General features: G+C 31.9%; 1 protein-coding gene across 1 annotated transcript; it reads right to left on the reverse strand.

The window, feature by feature from the left end:
• Positions 1-17,377: 17,377 nt before the first annotated feature.
• Positions 17,378-19,522, reverse strand: LOC149408864 (uncharacterized; the record flags this gene model as incomplete). The annotated part of the gene is made up of 3 exons (XM_089650357.1): positions 17,378-17,472; positions 18,910-18,975; positions 19,132-19,522. Coding segments are annotated over 3 exons (552 nt in total), but the record flags the coding sequence as incomplete, so codon positions are not given.
• Between the last annotated feature and the right edge of the window lie 3,281 nt (positions 19,523-22,803).

Consider the following 22,803-nt stretch of genomic DNA (forward strand, 5'->3'; position numbering starts at 1 on the left):
TGGAATCAATACTAAAATATGAATAAAATAGCACTTTTGGAAAAAATATCATTTCTACGGGCCTAATTTGAGACTTGGGTTCGATTTTTGGAGGCCATTTTCTCGGGAACTACAACGCCGAACTGAATAAAATTTCGGATTCGTACTGAAAACTATCGCTTGCAGCGAAATAAATACTAAAATCTAAATAATGTTGCAATTTTGGAAAAAAAATAATTTTTACGGGCCAAAATGTAAGAGTTAGGTTCGATCTTTGAAAGCCATTATCTCGGGAACTACGACGCCGAACTGAATAAAATTTCGGATTCATTGCATTTTTGGAAAAAATATCATTATTATGGGCCAAAATGTAAGAGTTAGGTTCGATCTTTGAAAGCCATTATCTCGGGAACTACGACGCCGAACAGAATAAAATTTTGGGTTCGTACTGAAAACTAGTGCCTGCATTTATTATTTATTTATTTATTGTCCTCTTCAAGTTCTTCTTCCGAGCTTTGAAGATCTGCTTCACGGTCAGAGCTATACTCTTCCTGTTCAACACGAAAGTCAGCAATAATTTCATCAGGTTCATCTTCCAATTCATCCCCAAGAACCACATCTTCTTCAAGCTTTTCCTGTTATTTGTTTATTTTAATTATTTATCTTAAAATAGTACATATATTATCATTATGCGTGCGGTAGTTTCAAATTTGCTAATATAAAAAAAAAAATAAAAAAAATCGTATAGCAATAAAGTTACAACCATATAGCAGGATCGAGATTTATTTTTAGGTAATTATGCCGTGTTGTGATTTTCCTTCTCCTTGCAATTATGCCCTTACATAATATATATATTATGTATTTTGTTAGTTAAGGTGGGATTGTTATTATTTGTTGTGAAAAACTCAATCGGTCCAAATCATCAAAAAGTCAAATAGAACTTGAAAAGGTCAAAATAATCTTTTTTTGTTTTTCAAATGTTTAAGATTACAATTTAACATTTCAAAAACTCCCCAGACTAAAGACGAAAATACGGTGATATGATATGTATGGCGAGAAGTCCCCAGATCTCAGGGATTTTGAATTTTAAAGGGATATTTCTAATTTAAAATATGATATCATGTTTGTCCAACAGATTGAGCTGTTTAAAAAAAATATGTTTTTACCTCTCGCAGGTAAAATCTACATAATATAGATATATAAAAAGACACGCGTGTTGATGGAGTTATGATACTTTTATTTGCGGACGATTTAAAAATTTACAAAACAATAACTTATCATAATGACTGTAGCGTATTGCAATCAAATCTTGTAAGGCTACAAGAGTGGTGCACCATTAATGAACTGTTTCTCAACATTGAAAAATGTCAATCAATAACTTTTACCCGAATCCAAAATCCCATTAAATATCAATATAGCATCAACAACAATGTCCTTAAAAGAGTCAAACAAATTAAGGACCTTGGTATATTATTTGACAGTAAATTAACTTTTGCTCCTCATATAAATGAAATAACCAACAAGGCCATGAAATGCCTGGGGTTCATTCTGAGGACGATAAAAGAATTTAAAACAATTAATTCCTTCATATTGCTTTATACTGGGTTGGTAAGAAGTAATTTGGAGTACAACTCAACAATCTGGGCTCCATTTTATAAGACTCATCAGCAAAAAATCGAAAGAGTACAACATAAGTTTCTAAGGTTTATTAATTACAAACTTGGAATACCAATCGAAGAACTTAATTATAAATGTCTAATGGAATAACTAAACCTAAGCGATTTAACTACAAGACGCACAGTTAGTGACTCAGTTTGCCTTTTCAATATATCTAATGGCAACCTGGACGCCCTCGATTTAACGAGCTTAATTAATTTGCGTATACCTACCCGTGATACCCGTTCAAATGCTCTATATTTTGTTACCAAATCTACCAATAATTACTTCGTAAACTCTCCAATTCAAAGGCTTCATACACTTGGAAACAAATATAGTTCAATCGATGTCTATCATTTCCAATCGGTTTCCAAATTTAAAACCAAAATATTAGAACTTTTAAATTAAAACAATAAACATCTAGCTATTGCACCTCTTATTGAATTATTTCCTCAAGATTGAAAAAACAGGCTTATACCTACAAACTATCATGTTTATATTTGCTTTTTGCTTGGTTTTATATGTCTAAAGGTGAATGATATATTATTGCTTTACTATTCTATATTTATAATCTTCACAATATTTTTTTATATAAACTATGTAAAATGGCTGACCGATCGCCCTCGATTTAGCAGGCCACTAAAACCAGTCAAACGCAGTATATTTTGTTAACAATACTACCAGCGCCCTTGAGGTGTTTTTGCACAAAAACGGCGCTATACAAGTCATCCAAGTATTATTATTTTATTATTAATAATTATTTCGTTAGCTTTCTAACTCAAAGGCCTCATACACTATGTGTCGTATTGTATCATGTTACTGCTGCCACTACCTAGCATTTACATATAAACTTTACATTATTTATTAACTAATTTAAGTCTGTATAACTTAGGAGTAGGAATATTCCTATTTTTGTACTATTTACTTGCTGTTATAATATGTCAAATGGATATGGTTATATATATTTTTACTATTACTTTTGTGAACTTGCAATCTTCAGAATATTACTTTTTTATGAACTATGTATGTAAAAGCCCAATGGGCGAATAAATTAATATTTAGGGAATTTTGAGCAACGGTATAATCATACTTTAAGTGCAATTATTACGATATATCCATATCCAAGTAATTTCATAAATATAAACTCCCCCCACTCGTCGCAAATCTGGTGACTTTTTTTATGAAATCTGAGATTTTGGCGAAAGAGATTTATTTTTCACCTTGAATCAGACAACACAGGCAACTCGCATTGTAATATCGAAATATATAATATCTATTGTAATATATAAAATAAATGGTGACCGGGTATCTCATCAAAATCACACCTACAAAAATTGATATAAAGTCATGAAAAGTGATGAAGCAAAAACTAGGTTACATAGGTAAGTATTTAATTAACCTAGTTTTTGTTTCAACATTTTTAATGACTCTATTTCACTTTTTAAAGGTGTATTTAATTGTCATTTTGATGAAATATCATGGAACCAAAATAAATGACTACTCCTTTTTACAATGCCGCGCAATTTACTGGCTGCTTAAAAAACTTAACTGTAAATCTCAAATCTACCCACACAAACAATTATTGTTTTTCACAAACTTCCAGATTCGAGGATTATCTCAAACATTCCGTATGCAGCTGTTTATCCACTGTACCATGGAGGCTATAGTCCTGTAAGTAATGAAGATTCTTCCATTATTACTGCTTAGGTAGGTATCTACATACTCCTCCGGCGATGAAGTTGATCGCTTCGATAAGGATTTTAAAAATACACGCGCAGTGGCCGTGACATAAAGCCTGCAGATGTAGATATTAATTAAAATAAAAATGTTTGTGGACTCTTTACTATTGCGGACTTCACTCATTGTAAAAAAGTATGCATCAACACAGGGCCGGCCCTTAGCCAAACTACGCCTGGTGCTGGTAAAATCCTCAAGGGCGCTGTGTTTGCTACGTATACATACGCCTAATTGCTGAGCTGAACCTCAACTTACGGTAGAGGAACGAAACAACCGAAAATGGCGCAAAACGCCTCTTTCAGTTGCTTTGTTCCTTTCCCGTAATCCGTGGCTTGGCTCGCGTTTCGGTTTGCAAATATTAAGGCGAAGCTTAATGCCAAATCACTATTTTGATTAATCTGTAATACGAATTGGTGTACATTATGAATACCAAAAAATATACTTTAGATAAATTGAATGTTTTACTATCGTTTCCCTTGAGTAGAATACAAATTAAATAAAAACTAACTCAATAAAAAATATAGATGTAAACTATTAAAAAAAATATTTTTTCAATAGAAATGTATGAACGCGTCAGTTTCATTAGATTCACTTTCTTTTAAAATTATTTACAAAATAAATAAAAACCAGTTGTGTGCTAGAAATCAAACGTTTATAGACTCCTTTCGTCAAGCGATTTTAATGCCTATTACCTAAAATATAAGGTATACCAAAAATATATACATTTTTGGCTTGTAGCTTCCTCTTAACAGAGCCTTGGCTCCTTGGCAGGTCGGCGCCCGGAGCGAACTGCTCCAACTACACTTGCACAGGGCCGACCCTGTTCGACAAACCGTAATTTTTTCGTTGGTAAACCTTTAAAAAAGCGTAAATAAAGGCGTAAACAGAAAAGCTTCTAGAACTTTAATAGGTACCTATAGGTACCTACCTAATTGATTTAAGTGAATTTATCAGAGCATGTAGGTGCTCACGGCAGCACGGAGAAAAATAAAAACCAAACTAGCTTTGCAAAAAAAAGTTTTGCTATTTTAGCAATAGTTATGGTATTTTTAGCAAAGCGGAGCATTAAAAGTTATAATAAAAAATAACGAATATATTGAGTGCGCACGGTGAGTCCCTTTTTTATTTTTATTTTATTGATGCTGTACAGAAAACACAGCATTTTAGGAATTTTAGGTAGAAAATTTTAATACATTTATGTACAGGTGAACATTACAATTACAACGCTGGCAAAATTATAACAGTTTGGCTCATCAAGACAATTAAGGATTAATATTTATTGATATACAACAAGAAAAATCTGCTAAAATGTAGTAAAATATGGACTCTGACTGAATTCTGAATGGGTATTGCATTTATTATTAGTAAAACAGATTTATTTTTTTTTTTTTTGAAGAAAATCTACAGGTGTTATTACATATAAAAATACAAACATGATAATTATTGTGTCCGTGTCCCTTCAATTTCCGGTCGACAGCTCTGACCACTGAGCTATGGCGGCTTATCTCTTACCCGCGAAATAATTCAATATATACTAGTGTTTCATTCAACAATTACTGCTTGTTACATTTTTTCACCTGAAAACAATCAACTTTATTTTATATGAGAAAGGCATTGTAAGTGCTAACTCTCTCACTAGATGGCGTCGAGACAAATTGTCTACATTTTTTTAAGTATCTTGTCGGCCATGATGAAAAACGCACTATTGCGCACTATAATATTCACGAAACACACAGCTGACCGGAAAATGAGAAACAAGTGATTAACACTGTCACAATCATTAATCAAAAAGTCATCAAGCGCCTTTTTGAAAGTGAGATATTTGGTTATTGATTTTATTTCAATTGATAAATTGTTAAATATTTTAGGGGCAAGAAAGTTAAACTGGGACTGTGCCATTGAAGTTTTTGTTGCCGGAATAATATAGTTGTATTGGTTCGAGTATCTTGTGTTATAATATGAATCGGAAATATATTTTTTTGTTAATTTGATTTTAAAATAAGAGGTAACATTTTTTACATATAAGTATTTTATATTAAGAACTTTAAAGTCTTTAAATAAGTCCTTCGTGGGTTGTATATAATGTGCTTTGTAGATAGTCCTTATTATCAATTTTTGGGCTTTTATTAGTGGATCTAGTACAGTTTTAGAGCATATTTTTAGAAAAATCATCTTTTTTATGGAGGCTAATTTGAGACTTGGGTTCGAACTTTAGTAGCAGTTTTATCAGGTTCTATGGGACCAAACTGGCTGAAATTTGGGAATAGTGATAAGAATCCTTATCCAAATCGAATTCAATCACAAAATCTCCATAAAGTTGTATTTTTGAAAAAATCATGATTTTTATGGACGATTATTTCAGACTTGGGTTCGAACTTTGGAAGCAGTTTTCTCAGGCTCTATAGGACCAAACGGGCTGTAATTTTGTAATAATGATAAGAATCGTTATCCAAATCGAATTCAATAACAAAATCTCTATAAAGTTGTATTTTTTAGAAAAATCATGATTTTTATGGACGGTAATTTCAGACTTGGGTTCGAACTTTGGAAGCAGTTTTCTCAGGTTCTATGGGACCAAACTGGCTGAAATTTTGGAATAGTGATAAGAATCCTTGTCCAAATCGAATTCAATCACAAAATCTCCATAAAGTTGTATTTTTAGAAAAATCATGATTTTTATGGACGCTAATTTTAGACTTGGGTGCGAACTTTGGAAGCAGTTTACTCAGGTTCTATGGGACCAAACAGGCTGAAATATTGGAATAGTGATAAGAATCGTTATCCAAATCGAACTCAGTCACAAAATCTCCATAAAGTTGTATTTTTAGAAAGTTCATGATTTTTATGTACTTACGCTAAATTCAGACTTGGGTTCGAAATTCAGACTTTGGAAGCAGTTTTCTCAGGTTCTATGGGACCAACCGGGCTGAAATATTGGAATAGTGATAAGAATCGTTATCCAAATCGAATTCAGTCACAAAATCTCAATAAAGTTGTATTTTTTGTGAAAAATCATGATTTTTACGGACGCTAATTTCAGACTTGGGTTCGAACTTTGGAAGCAGTTTACTCAGGTTCTATGGGACCAAACGGGCTGAAATATTGGAATAGTGATAAGAATCGTTATCCAAATCGAACACAGTCACAAAATCTCCATAAAATTGTATTTTTAGAAAAAATCATAATTTTTATGGACGCTAATTTCTGACTTGGGTTCGAACTTTGGAAGCAGTTATATTAACATACACAAGTTAAAAAGGCCTTTGTCAAATAATATTAACCGGAAAAATAATATTTTTTAAATATCTACCGATCTTATTGATATTGATATCGTTTATTAACAAAAATTCATAAATAATTTCACAGTTACATACACAAGATAAAAAGGCCTTTGTCAAATAATACTACTTGTATCATAATAAAAACACATTTCTTTATGTTTAACCCCTCGATTCGAGTTGAATATTAATTCGGTGGCAATTTTTCGACGGTAGATTGTGGGTAAAAAATAAATTATGGTAATTTCTGATGTGATGGCAAATAATGGGTTATTGTTATTACTAATTCGGGAACACCAATATGTAGATTCTTCCTTTTATGAAGGAAAAACCAGAACAGTATTTGTAGTGATTGAACCGTCAAAAGCCCAATGTCGGTGGACCCTTATGTGAATAGGGTGTAGCCGGGGAACTTCATTTGAATATTTTCAAATGTTTTTCAGAAACTTTTAAGAGTCGATTTTTTGTAATCTTGTTAAAATTTTAATGGAGATCCTGCAGATTTCATTTGAGATTATTATTTTTGAGTAGGTATTATCGTGATTCATTTTTGGGATACTATGCTTCCTCCTTGTTTATCTAACATTTCGAAAAGCATTACAGTGTGTACATCATCAGAGCAGACGTGTAGATTCTGTGTGTGTTTATGCATGTATGGGCCGGTATTTCACTACAATATTTAGTAAAATTAATGTGCCTTTCGGCGTTTAGTTTTGGTATAGTCGCGACGTACCGGATATCAAGAACTAGTATGCTTAACTCATCCGTCGTATTAATTGGTTTTTATGGATTTCAATTGCCCCTGTAATTAGATGTGCTCTGTGTTTTGGATCTTCCTAGGACATCAGGAACAAATTTAATCTTTGTAATTTAAGTATTTAGGGATGAAATTTTTTTCAGCACAACCCCTTAACTATTGTATCATATGTGAACAACGCACATGAGTCTGAATTGTTCGGAGCCAAAGTATGTTGGAAGACTTGAATGGAATAGGAAAACGAATGATATGGTATTGGTCACTAATCAGATATAAGCCATTTCAAGCAACTTTACCATTCGGAATGATGGTCTTTCACCTGGGTGATACTGATAGTATCTACCACTTTTAGTAGGTAACTTACTATGTTTTATAAACTATAAATTAAAGTATCTGATTCTAAAAATCAACTTCATTTTAAATTTATGTACCTAAACCAAAGTTAATATAAAACAACCAAATTGGTTAATATTTCCAAATGCACCCCATTTGGCTCCGATAGCCAAAATAGTGGCTTTCCCAGGCGGTAACTTTGAAGCTCTGTTTTCCCCATTTGCCGATAAGATTATGTGGATTTTATTTTTTTTATTTTTTTTTTATAATATTTAATTTTTATTTAATATTAAATTTACAATTACATGTTATTACATTACATTAAGATTATTTTCTTTTTATTACAGTACATCGTGATACACCTTTTTTTAGAGCAAATGCTCGTGTTAAAAAGGCGGAGATACGCGTGTAAATAGTAATTTAACATATTTTTTCAGAGAGTGTAATGATAATGAAAAGAATTTTTATTTTTTAATATAACAAAATAAAAAATTTATATGTAACAAAATTTTATCAAATAGAAAAGAGAAAAGGATGTAAAAGAAAGAAAGAGATAAGAATAAGAAATAAGAGAAAAGGATTTCAATATAATAATAATTGAGAGATTATATTGTCTTTTTAAGTATAAACGATTTTAATATGCTATTGATATAGTGCTTTTATTGAGCTTTTGAATTTTTTATAATTCATTTCCAATCTTAAGTTAAGAGGTAATTGGTTAAACATTCCAAGTTAATCCCTCAGTTAAAATTGCTGTGTCGTCAGCGTATGAAATAAGTTTAGACATAATTGAGAGATTAAAAATATCGTTGACATAAATGATGAAAAGAATTGGACCTAGAACAGTTCCCTGCGGGATGCCAAAATTTGTGGTCTGCGAATCACTCAGAGAGCCATTTAACTTTACAAATTGCTCTCTATTAAATAGGTAATTTTCAATCCACGTTAAAGCATTGTTAGTTATACCAATTTTCGCTAGTTTCGAGATAAGATTAGAGTGTGATATACTATCAAATGCTTTTCTTAAGTCGACAAATGTTCCAATGCATTTTTTTTTATTATCTAAAGATTTATAAATTTCAGATGTTAAGTCAACGATAGCATCTTGAGTGCTCATATTTTCTCTAAATCCATATTGATGTGCATTTAAAATATTATTTTCTTTAACAAATTTAAATATTTGTTTTTTTACAATTTTTTCAAATATTTTGGCAATGTTTGAGGTGAGAGAAATTGGCCTATAGTTACTACTTAGATTAGGGTCCCCAGATTTAAAAATTGGGGAAATAATAGTTTTTTTGTAGGTAAAGGGAAAGTTTCCATTTTCAAAACTTGTATTTATGATGTGAGCCAATGGTTTACAGAGTGAGTCAGAATTTTTTTTAAGTATTTCTACAGAAATATTGTCAAAACCAGGGGAAGAATTACCTTTTAATTCATTAACAATTTGTTTAATTTCATCAACATTAGTTCGTTGAAATTGACTCAAGTTGTTACAATTATTGGATGGTGACGGTAGATCTTTATTATCAGTGTTATTTATTTTAAGTGCTAATTTTTCATTATTATCAGTGTTTTTTATTTTGAGTGCTAATTTTTCACCAACTGACCCAAAATAACTATTAAAAATATTTGCACATTTTGTTGGATCCGTGTTTACATCGTAAAGTTTGTTATCAATATCTGTGATTTTGTTTATGTTAGATTTTTTTGGTTTTTTATTGATAATTTCATTAATAGTTTGCCATATCTTTTTATTATTGTTGCCAGCAATATTGACTTTTTCTTTATAGAAATCTTCTTTGGTTTTCCGAATAATGTGACATAGTTTATTTCTGAATTTTTTAAAGTATTCGTATAGTTTATAGTTTTCTGGAAACTTTTTATGTTCTTTATAAATTTTTTCTTTATGTCTAATTGAAATTATGATTCCTTGAGTGATCCATGGTTTTAATTTTTTAAATTTAGTTTTTGGAGAGTATTTTATAATGGAAGAGGAAGATTTGATGTGCTTATTCAAGATTGCTTCAAAATTTAGTGAACATAAGTCGGTGTTATTAGAGGATAGAACAGTTTCCCAATTTTCAATATTAAGGTTTTGTTGTAATTTTTCGTAATTAATAATAGTTTTTGGGAAATTATTGCGGGAGTAATTATTCACATCTATTTTATCAGTTTTAAAAGCTACAATACATGTGTGATGATCAGTAATGTTATTTTTCCAAATAATTGTTTTTATTTTTTCAGTTTCATTAGAATTACACCAGATATGATCTATGCATGATGGCCTTTGTCCATGAAATTCTCTCGTATATTTTTTTATACATGGTTTAAAATTTAGTTCCGTTAATGTGTTGATATATTCAGTTTTTTCATTATTTCTATTATTTTCAAATTCGTTAGATATATCAATATTAACATCGCCTACAACAAATGCATTTTGAGAACAATTAGTATTTATAATAGATTTCAGATTCTCGGTGAAATTACTAATGCTCGAGTTATGTGTTCTATATAATGCTATTATATCATAAAACGTGTGTTTTATAATAATTCGAATATGAAGACAATTTACAAGATCGATATTAATTTCATTAACGGAAATATTCTCATGAATAGATTGTACAAAAACAATGATTCCGCTGTTTTGATTTATTTTGTAAGTTGTGACAAAGTATTTGTAACCAGGTAAATTATAGGTACCTGAGTAGCCGCTATTTCACAATGGTGTACATAAAGGATTAAATATTCTGTTGGCACCTAGCATCGTGGTACCTACTGCTACGACCCTCGGTTGAGGCGCAGTAAATAAAAACTTAACTCTGTACGGCGAGCGGTTGTCGAGAAGTTCTCTTCGTGGTTGATATATAATTTAGAGATCTGGACACTGAGGATGTGTATGTAAGATCTGCAGGTGTGAGTGTGTAAGTATCTTGGAGTGATACAAGTTCCAGTGTGTAAGTATCTTGAGGTGAATATATGGATTCCACACAATAACAACTTTATAGATTTAGTTGAATTACTTTATTTAGATAGAAGTACACTTATTTACTTAATTAAATGATAAGTACATTAATTAAATGACAATGACAATAATGCGTAGAGGTGCAGCGTGTAAGCAGCACAAGTGATGTTAATTGTGAACGTAGGGGAACAGCTTGTTCCTGTTTATATAGTATTCCACGTCTCTGGGACCGTGAGAGCTTTGTGGACTTTAATCCCTAAGATGCAAAAAAGGGTCATGTGACTAATTTGAATATTGCATCATTGATTGGTTTCCCAAAATAATATGGTTCCTTTTAAAGTGCCGAAGAAATGAATGTTTGCCATTATGGCTTACTTTTGGGGCACCGGCTAGGATTAACAGTAATATTAAGATGTAGAAAGAAATAAAGGTTGACTTTAATTACTTAGATTTATAGCATAGGCTGGGATTATAACATATCTCCCCCCTTAAAATGAAAGCAACGGTTTTTTAAGTTTAGTTGCTGTAATTATACTTCAAACTATTTTCACTTGAAGATAGATCTTGAAGAGGTACATCTTCGTTTTCAAGATTTGTTAAATTTCTGAATGTCATACTTGGTTGGATCCTTATAGTGGATCGTCTAGGATTGTTACATTGATTATATATCCTGACACAACATTTATTATCGTCGTCATTATTTAAAAAGTAAGAATTAATTATTCTAAAGAATTTACAACATTTCAATAGTTTGTAAACAATAAATATAGTTAGCATAGCAGATAACGTATAGATAACAATTTGAAATTTTGTTGAATGTCTAATAATGAGTGGCTTTGAATTATATGATTTAAGATCGTCATTGAATTGGTCGATTTTATGAGATGCCAAATTAATGTCATCGTGTTGCAAGTTAATTAAATTTATCGGTTCAAGTTCATTTAAGGTTTCATTATATTTTTTCATATTACAGCAATTGTCGTCGACAATGTTTAAAGTTGGGATAGGGTTAAAATATTCTGTGATGAGATTACTTTTTGCAATTAATTGTGTGAGACCTGCATATGCTCTACAACTTGAATTTAAAGTTAATATTCCAGTATGTAATAGTTTGATATCAAAAATATTATTTCTATCTTTACAGTCGATAGTTACTTTAGAAGGATGAGAATAAGTAAAAATCCATTTATTATTTTTTTATAGGCTGCCATAAGATTATGTTGCCTTTGATGATCCTACTAAAACATTCATTAGGTATTTCATTAATATAAGCAGACAATAAAATTGTCTCGCATATTGGATCGGAGAGAGTGGATAACACATCTAGATCCTTACATACAAAATTTTCATTGGTAATAGTTTTACAATTATTCTTAAAATTATCAAGGTACACATAAAAAGATTTGTCCTTTGTGATTGCTAAATATTTATGGTTAGGAATAATTAAGGAGAAGGTATTAGGGATATCAATATTTGGAACAGGTAGAGGAACTACATGAAATAGGTTGTATTCCTGCGAAGTTACTAAAGGTATTTTTGTTATGAAGATGAGTTTATCATCAATATAATAAGCAATTAAATCTGATATATCGATTAAAGAATGAATATTTTCGAGTTTTAAACTTAAGGGGAATTCTTTTCCGCTTGGTAAATGTTTAATATTAGAGTTTAGCTCGAAGTAAAGTTGTTGAGGAGTAATTATGTCTGGGTGTAAAATTCCTTGTTTAGAAAATAAAATAACATTGATTAAGGAATCAATTTGTTCATAAAAGTATTCGGTTGTTTCGAATAAAGAGCTTGTTTGCGAGATAAGTATATTTTTAATTTCTTGCATATTCATTTTATCGTGGTCTTCCTTAAAATAGTTATTTATTTTTATTCATAGTATATTCGTCATAGTTAAGTTTAGCAAGGGTAGAATTGAAATTTATAAGAGTCGATTTAGTGACTTGTAATTGTTCTTTCATCAGATTATAAATATGGTTGTCATCTGACATGACGCGTTCAATCGCATCGTCATAATATTGCGCATCTTCGGAGTCGAGGGTTCCGAAAACAGCTTTAAATATTTTTCCAACACCATCGATTAAACCGCGCTTTGTGCGTTGGTTGGAAACGAGGTGTGTAATTGATTCATATCATATTTAGTTTTACATTTTTTAATAGTATTAAAAACAGGTTTTAAAAGATCTTTGCAATTGTCGTTAGGTACGTATGATAAATATTTGGAACATGTGCTTTTAGTTAAGGCATAATTATCTTCTAAAATTCGTATTTGTCTAGGGAAAGAAAAAATAGTCTTGAAGGACCTGGAACAGGAGGGAAAGCGCGATATGGCTTAATTCTGTTAACATGGAATCTTTTTAATGAATTATTTTCCATTCGTATGGTAACATTATGATTATTATGAACCTGTACAATCTTGTACGGTCCTTTCCAATTAGGAATAAGTTTCTTGCTTAATGATTTGGGTTTATTAGTATTTTTTATTAATATTAAGTCGTTAATTTTATAAATATTATTCGATACATTTCTACCGTAATATTTTTTGGATGTCTCTTTGGCATGTCCGATTCTTTCACGGGCAAGTGATCTGGTAATGGCGAATTTATACTTTTATTGGTTAAGATAACTTTCGTAAGTTGGGTTTGAATCTGGGTTTTCTAAAGAGCTTGGTAAAATAGGTTTATGTCCAAAGACAAGTTCGTAAGGAGTGAATTTAGTTGTACAGTGAGTACTTGTATTATATGAAAACATAGCTAGAGGGATATAGTCGTCCCAATTTGTTTGGTCGCTATCTATATAATGAGTAAGATAATCCTTTAAAGTGGAATGAGAGCGTTCTAGTGCTCCATTTGTTTGTGGGTGATAAACAGTAGTTTTCAAATGTTTTATTTTAAATAGGTTGGTAAGATGTTTCATTAAATTACTAGTCAATTGAACACCTTGATCTGTGAGGATTGACTTAGGTATTCCATAGTGAGAACAATCAGCTACAGTTTCTGTTTCCGTAGAGTTAACTGCATAAGCTTGAGAAAACTTAGTAAGATCGTCTTGAAATGTGACGATGTATTTATTATTATTGACAGTTTCATTAAGTGGTCCGACTATGTCGACCGCAATTCTTTCAAAAGCTTCCGTGGAAGTGGTAGTGATTTCCATTGGAGCTTTGTATGCTCTTCTGTCAGTTTTATTTTTCTGACAGTGGATACAATTTTTCACATAATTTTCTATATCATCTTTCATTTTTTCCCATCGGTATCTTTCTTTGATCCGACTGTAGGTTCTGAAGAAACCTGGATGTCCGGCCATAGGGCTATCGTGACATTCTTTTAATATTACGGGAATTTGCGAAGTTGAAGGGTTAATGATTTTATTGTGATTAATATTGATTTTAATCTTTAAGTTCCTAAAAAGATATTGAATAATTTCCTTTATTTTTATAAAAGGAATGGAATCAAATGAGTTTTGGAAGTTCGGTAACGTAATTTCAGTTACACGTTTTTCAATAAGTTTAGATCTTAAATTTTTAAGTGTTAGGAAAATATCTTTAGGAGTTGCTTTGTCGAAGTAATGAGTTTTGGTAAAGCAATGAAAGTAAGTTTTCTTATTATCTGTTGATTTTGATTCATGAATACCATATAAATTTTTTGGTATTTCTAAAAGTTCGTCAGTGTCTGAACAATTGGATAATATTTCAGCACAGAAAAGGTTTTGATCATCTAGATCAGTGTTCCGCAAACTTTTTATGTTCACGGTACACCTAACTAATCAATAAATTTTAACGGTACACCAAAGGAAAAAAAACAAGGTAAATTTTGGATAGGATTGGCTAGGCTTATTACGAATAACGGCGAACTTTGAGGTTCAACTACGAAAGCTGCATGTCATCATAATTTTAAAAAACATCCCAGGTTTTGAATGGTTTGTTTGGCAAAGCAGGGTTTGTCTAGCCGGGTTTGTGTAATTATGATTGATATTTATCACATAACAGTGACAGAATGACCGCGAACTGTCACCGAATCGGTTCGAGAAGGGAATTTTAATTTTACCCAATTGATGATTAAAATGCATATTTTTCCGCCGCCACCAAGCCAAAAAGTTTCCTTTTATAGTAATTACGGCATATCTAAAGTTTTTTTCTAAAAATTATTCGTAATAAGCGTGGCCACTCCAAACCAAAATTTACCAAAAACAATATTTTATTCATATTTATTATTAAAATCAATATAACATGAAAAGATGTTTAATGCGAAATGTGAGCCTGTTTAACTGAACACAGACGATCAAAATTTGGAACAATCGTTGCTTGACGATCAAAATAACGCTGCTCGCATCTCTTCGTCGATCGTCATCAGGCGTTCTCTTTTTTTGACTTTATCGTTGTGAGAGTTAAAAACCCCAGTTCGCATAAATAGGTCGTGGCAAATGGTAATAGAATTGCAATAGCTCGCTTTGACAGCAGTGGATACTTATTTTTTACGTGGAGTCAAAATGAGCTAACTCTGTTTCAGAAAATTTTAATTTTAGTGTCCGATCAGTTTTAAGCTCCATGAATTCTTCGTGCTCGTTTATTGGTAAATGTCCAAGGGAAATGCTTTCCGAAAATGGATTTCTTACCCAGTCCATAGGTTGCAGGTCACACTTAGGAAAATATGAGTTCATTTTTTCTGCTAACAGCTCTAAGTGTTTCACTATCAAAGCCTGCATTTTTTTTTCTGAATCGGCAGCCATGACATTTGGAAACATTTTGTTACTACCATTGGTAGCGTGGCTGATCCATAGCACCAACTTAGCGCGAAAGCTTTCAATCTTGTCTGAAGACGTTCAAATGTTACAATTTCTTCCTTGCATTTTTTTGTTCAGCTCATTTAATTGAGCGAATATATCCGCCAGATATGAAAGTTTTGCTACCCATTCTTCTTTTTTAAATAGATTTGCAATTAATAAAGTCAATTAAGTTCGCGACGACACAACCAAACACTAGCATTAACGAATGACTACTAAACAAGCGGGCGCAACGTCGCCGTCGTAATTCGTAATGTTATGTTGTCACGCGCATGCACCCCGATAGCTCGTGCGCAATCACGTGATAATGTAGCAATAGCACCCCACTTATGTAGTGTAAGCACACGTGATAATGTAACGTAGCGGCGTAGCACACGGCCACTTCGCAGCGATCGAGTCCCACCCACGCCACCTCCGGCCGCCGCGCCGCACAGAAAAGCAAAGACCGATTTACAGAGCACTTTGTGAGAAGTGACGCGGGACTCGCGGCACACTTACAAATGGCCACGGCACACCAGTGTGCCGCGGAGCACACTTTGCGGAACACTGATCTAGATCGATAGAAGTTGGGTATGCCATATATTTTGACATATTATTTATAAAGAATGAATCATGTTCATTAAAACTAAAAATAGTTGGTTCATTTTTATTAGAATAAAATTTCACGTAATTTTCGTAAGTATCATTATTTAAATTATTTTCTAAAGGTATTGGTGATAGAACATCATCTATTTCTAAATTATTTGTAGGTAAATTATTAAGATTAGTTTCTAAATCATCGACATTTATTTCGTCGAGACATGGTTCGTTTAAAAGATCAATGATATCTTGAGAAGGTGAATTTTTATCTTCTGTTACAATGTTTATTGGAATACGAGACAAACAATCGGCATTAGAATTTATTCTGCCTGGTTTGTATTCTATTTCGTATTCGTATTCTTCGAGTTTTAATCGCCAACGTAACAATTTGCTACTGGGATTGGTAACATTCATTAACCATTTTAATGGTCTATGATCAGTGTAAATTTTAAATTTTCTTCCGAAAAGGTAAGGACGGAAATGTCCTACAGCCCAAACAATGGCTAAAAGTTCTTTTTCAGAGGTACTATAATTACCTTCTGCTTTATTTAAAGTTCTGGACGCATAAGATATTGGTAAATCTTCTCCAACTTTTCCTTGGCTCAAAATTGCACCTATTGCATAATTTGAGGCGTCAGTAGTTAAAACGAAATCTCTAGTGAAATCTGGATATTGTAATATAGGATAAGAAGTTAATTTTTCTTTCAATGTATCGAAAGCATATTGCTGTTCGTTTTTCCAGTCAAATTTAATATCTTTCTTTAGAAGAAAAGTTAAGGGTTTCGTAATTTTACTGAAGTTTTCAATAAATCTTCGGTAATAACCAGCTAGACCTAAGAATGATTTAATTTCTTTAGGATTCCTGGGAATAGGAAATTCAGAGACTGCCTTGATTTTATCGGGGTTAGGAGTAACACCGTCGTTTGAAATTAAATGACCTAGATAAGTTACTTCTTTTCGCATGAAATGACACTTATCTGGTTGAATCTTCAGATTATTATCGGCAAGTCTTTGAAATATAGTTGTGAGTTTTTTAGAGTGATCTTCTATAGAATTTGCGTATATGACAATGTCATCTAAATAGACGAAACAATATAATCCTTGTTAGCCGATTAATGCGTTATTCATTAACCGTTGAAACGTTGCTGGAGCAGTCTTAAGACCGAAAAGCATACGTGTATATTCAAAATGTCCATTGGGAGTAGAAAAAGCAGTTTTTGGAATATCATCTTCGTGCATAGGAATTTGATGAAATCCGCTAACAAGATCTAGTGTTGTGAAGTATCTACAATGACCTAATTGATCTTAGATATCTACAATGTGAGGTAATGGAAAGGCGTCTCCGACAGACACGTCGTTGAGTTTCCTATAGTCTACGACTATTCTCCATTTAGGTTTTCCTGAGGAGTCATTTTTCTTTGGTACAACCCATATAGGAGCTGACCATGGTGAAACACTAGGTTGAATAATACCATCTTCTAACATTTTATCTATTTGTTTATTTACTTCTTCTTTATGTACTTCAGGGTATCTATAATTTTTCGTATGTAGGTATTGGACTTTGAGTATTTGTTATAATTCGATGTTTAATAGCATCGGTTGCTGTAAGTTTGTCGCCTTCGAGATAAAATATAGAATTATAATTGTCGCAAATATCTAATAAAGAATTAATTTCTTCCGAATTTAAATGATCTATACAAATTTGATCACGAATTAATTTTTTACGTTTTTTACCATCGTTATTAGAATTTTGATTAAAATGGTAAACATTTTCTGGGATAGGTTTTAAGTAAATTTTCATGATATTAATGTCAACATATTCGTCTGTTGAATTCAAAATAGTACAAAACGATTTATTATTCGCATCTACTTTAGTTATAGCATTTGCTAAATATACACCTTCAATAGGTATTTTTACGTCGATAATCCCTTCTTTAATTTCAGGGTTTAAAATATCGATTTTAATAAGAGTTTCTGATCTAGGGGATAAGGTAAATATAGGAGTCAAATGCTCATTAGGATCAGAAATATGTAACTTTAAAGAGTAATCGTTAATACGTATTACATTATTTTTATAATCAATTTTCGCATTTTTGTTTTCAAAAAAGTCGTTCCCTAAAATTCCGTCATAACCAAGGTTTAAAAAGTCACTATCCACCGCGTGGAGATCATGAATAATAGTTTCATTGCCGAAACTTAATTTAATTTGAACGATTCCAATAGATTCGATCGATTTTTTCGATCTACTTATGCCATTAATCTCTATAATTTTGCCCGAATTTACGGAAGTACCTTCGCCAAGACAGTGAGTCTTGATTAGGGATACGGCTGCTCCTGTGTCGACAAGAAAATGTCTTTTAAAAATAATACCATTTGTAGGTATTTGAAGAACCACACGACGCAACGTATCTGAATGAGATGGCGAATAATTTATATAATTTTTATTAGATGTTAACATGGAACGTTTGAATACTCTTGAGCCTAGCTCGCGACTTACAGTAGATCGGCTCGAAATTCTACTGCAGATCTGGAGTTTAAATGATTTACCTTTGAATCATTTTTCCTTGGTAGGGAAGACGAATTAAGAGTTGCCGAGTTGTTGGGATTTGGATTTTCATTTTTATATTTTAATACTCTGCACTCATCTATTATGTGACCAGGTTTTTTACAGTACCTGCACATTTTATTATTATAATTTTGTCCCGAATTTGGACAAAAATTTTTATTATAGTTATTATTATAACTTGATCCCGAATTTGGGTTATAAGATTTATTAAAATTATTATTATTATTTTTTACGAACATAACTTTACGTGTATTAAAGTTCGAATTATTGCTTTGATTTTTATTTTTATAACAATTGAAATTGTTATGTCCCGATTTACCGCAAATCGTACATGATTTATTATTAATATTATTAGTTTTAGAGGAATTCAGTAATTTATTAATTCTCTCTTCCTCTAGTGATATTGTAAAAGCTTCATTGAGGTCTTTCGGATTGCGCGATCTCAAAATTGTAGCTATGGAAGGGTTAGTTCCATACATAAATGTTTGCATACCGAGTTCTTGGATGCTGGCTGTTCTGCCTAACATTTCTGCGGGATTATTATTATTTTGATTAATTGAGACTAAGAGGTTTTTTATGCAATTTTCTATCCGTAAAATATATTGAGATACGTTCTCATTATGAAATTGTTTGCAATTTTGCAATTCCAATAATAGGTGTGCGTAATGTTTGCGTTCACCGAATGATCTTTTTAATAGATCTTTTAATTCTGACCAATTATTGAGAACGTGATTGGCACAGATGACTTCTGCTTGGCCTTCTAATGAAGTTAATATATATGAAAGAAGCGTATTCTGTTGATTAGGCTGAGCTAGTACTACAGCACGGTCGCAATTAGTTAAGAAGGCACAGAGTTTATCTCTGTTTCCATCGTAAGATTTAATAAATTTAAATAAAACAGGTAATGGTTAAGTCATTTCCTGGGATTCCTGAGAGGACGAAGTAGGTTTATCGTTCATTTTGAGAAGTATTTATTATTATTAAAGAAATGAACTGAATTTAACGCGAATTAATTTAAAAGGTTTTTATTAAATTTTAATTATTTTACGAAATTTATTATTACGCGTTGAAGAAAGAAAAGAAATATAAGAGTTTCACTAATACACGGTTCACGGTGTATAAGCGAGAAGAAATGCATTAATTGTCAATAAGGGAATTGGGAAAGTACAGTGTAAAAATTTCTACAGGACAAAAATTTTTATGGACTTACAGTAGAAGAAGGACGAGTCGCCAGTTCATACTGCTTGTAGAAGTGAAAGTCTCGATGCTCGTGGTTTAGAGTTGACAGGATTGGATTCTTGGCTGCTTGAAGAACTGAAGTTCACCGTAGATGTTGTCTCCGCGATCTACGTTGTTGCCGTTTTCTTCTCTTCTCCAGGGTCACGTCGATGAGTTAGGTTGATTTCAGGGAGAGCCGTCCCTGCCTTCGAAAAGGGTTTCTCCGAGGAGAGTATCTGCCAGACTTGTCGTCGGTGTTCCGGTGAAGTGATGAGGTAGGATTCTTCCGTCGTCACAAAAGATCCTTTGGGAATGTCTTTGCAATCCCACTTCTGACACCAATTTGCTACGACCCTCGGTTGAGGCGCAGTAAATAAAAACTTAACTCTGTACGGCGAGCGGTTGTCGAGAAGTTCTCTTCGTGGTTGATATAATAATTTAGAGATCTGGACACTGAAGATGTGTATGTAAGATCTGCAGGTGTGAGTGTGTACGTATCTTGGAGTGATACAAGTTCCAGTGTGTAAGTATCTTGAGGTGAATATATGGATTCCACACAATAACAACTTTATAGATTTAGTTGAATTACTTTATTTAGATAGAAGTACACTTATTTACTTAATTAAATGATAAGTACATTAATTAAATGACAATGACAATAATGCGTAGAGGTGCAGCGTGTAAGCAGCACAAGTGATGTTAATTGTGAACGTAGGGGAATATCCTTACTTCTTTCAAGTCTTATCTAAAATTGACTCCCTCCATTTAGCATCTCATCTTTTCGTAGTCTGAATTCGACTCGATTTGCCAATATAAAAAAAAATATATATATAAATTTACTTTCACTCTCTTCACAATTTGAAATGATGGCCTAAAATTCCATTTAAATGTGAAATCCAGGAACATTTGAAAAATAAAATGCTAAACACAAAATATCCCTTGCCTTTGATCTGAAAAATTAAAAATAATAAAGTTAAGTAATTAAAACTATTTAATATTAATATTTAAATGGAAACATCACATTAAAAAAAGAACGACATTTAAAAAGAGGAATTAAGTGAGCATATTTGGATCTAATATCATTGTTTTGTTATTATATATGTCACAAAGATAAAAGGTACCTGCTTAAATAATTAATGAACTAACATTTAAAATAGGTATTTTTATCGCCCGACAATCTCAGAAAAAAACAAATGAAAAAGAGATCAGTATTTCGAAAAAGGAATGAAGTGGGCGAATCAGGATTGTAACTGCTATTTACAAGCGAATAAAAACTCTGACCCTAAGGCTAAGGTCATCGAACCGCAACAGCTCATTCTGTATATATCATGTAAATAATATATACTCGTCTGTATACCATTTAGCTAATGTGACCACGAGGCCCATTTCAGATTTATACACAATTAAGTCCGATATACGAGACAAATCTTATTAATGCATGTGCAGAAAGTGCATTACGTATTCCGCGCATTATATTTAATGGCCGGTAATTTATGGAGGGTTATAAGAAATTAGTAGGCTTTTGCAATGATGAGAGTCGGGATGAGAGCTTTGTGATTAACAGTAGAACGACCGGGTATATACGACCTGCTCCATACCTATAAAGACCTCGATCGTCACATTGACGGCCGATCACAAGTGAGTGTATTTTTTTGTAAAATATAAAATAAATAGAATAATACATATAGTCGGTGGCTGAGATGACATCGCGTTTGATCGTGTGTTCAATTCTTCGGCTGGTTAAGTCCTCCATCACAACACAAACAATATTTTTCGCTTACTGTGGTAGTAGTAGAAGATTTTCAAATATTTTCAGGTGATTCGTAACCCGGAAATATTTGTCTTTAAAAATAGTAATAAAAAGAAACTGAATGAAATTACTTACTTTACAGTAAGTACATGTTTGGTAGAGTATAATGTACATACATAGAAATGAATCGAATATTCGGTGACTTGAAATACGTGCACAGAGATCAACATGAGATAGAATACTAACAACTGATACCATAATACAGTGACTAATCAAATTAGGATCGAGTTCGAAATTATCCGATACCGAAAGAAAGAGAAAGAATCAGATTTGAACTATCATTTGGCGAGGTGTAAACTTGGAGGAAAAAAGTTGTAAACAAAGTTAGCTTAATGGCCCTAACCGTCACATTGACGGCGGCGGTTTTTGTAGGTATAAATAATTGTATTTCAAAAAGTAAGTACTACACCTACACAGAAAAGCTTAAAAAAATCTAATGAATGCAATAAACTTTAAAAAAATATCGTCACATTCCTTTGGGTAGCCGTGAAAATGACGGATACGGTCTTTCTAGTGTTAAATAACTTTAGCATATGTTTAAAAACTCTGTTCATACCGGTTTTTAATAATTCTTAGCTCAATTTTAAAGCGTATTGTTTTTGAAATATCACCTCAAGAGCGTAATACCATGTAAGGAACGTAAAAATCTCTACTTAAAACGAAAGAAATTCCTACCTACATAATATATACTTTATTGTAGAAAGAGTAAAGATTTGTAGAAAAAAAACTTTTAAGAATGATGAAACTATTATAAAATATGGGAGATTAAAATTTCTGTTAACAATTCACATAGAAAATATTAATAATTTATTTGGAAATTACTTATTGGAGCTTGTAAACATCATTTTAATATTTAATAATCGAATAAGACAATATTAACTACTTTTCTTTAAAATATGAAAAAGATAGACGTACAAAAGAAGCTTCAATAAGTAAAAATAAATTGAATATTTAAGACAATGAATGAAAGTCAAAAGCTATCACATAAATAAAATCAATCAATCTATCAAAGGACAAGATTTTTTACAGAACTTTGCCAAGAGAGATGGCAGCCCTGAAAAATATGTGAATTAATTGAAAAAGGTTTACATTTATTTAAGAATTATTTGCAATCATTTTTGAAAATTATAAACTGAA

The sequence above is a fragment of the Hesperophylax consimilis genome, unplaced genomic scaffold (assembly GCF_061612785.1).
Source record: "Hesperophylax consimilis isolate HC1 unplaced genomic scaffold, BYU_Hcon_1.0 scaffold_47, whole genome shotgun sequence".
Classification (NCBI taxonomy): domain Eukaryota; kingdom Metazoa; phylum Arthropoda; class Insecta; order Trichoptera; family Limnephilidae; genus Hesperophylax; species Hesperophylax consimilis.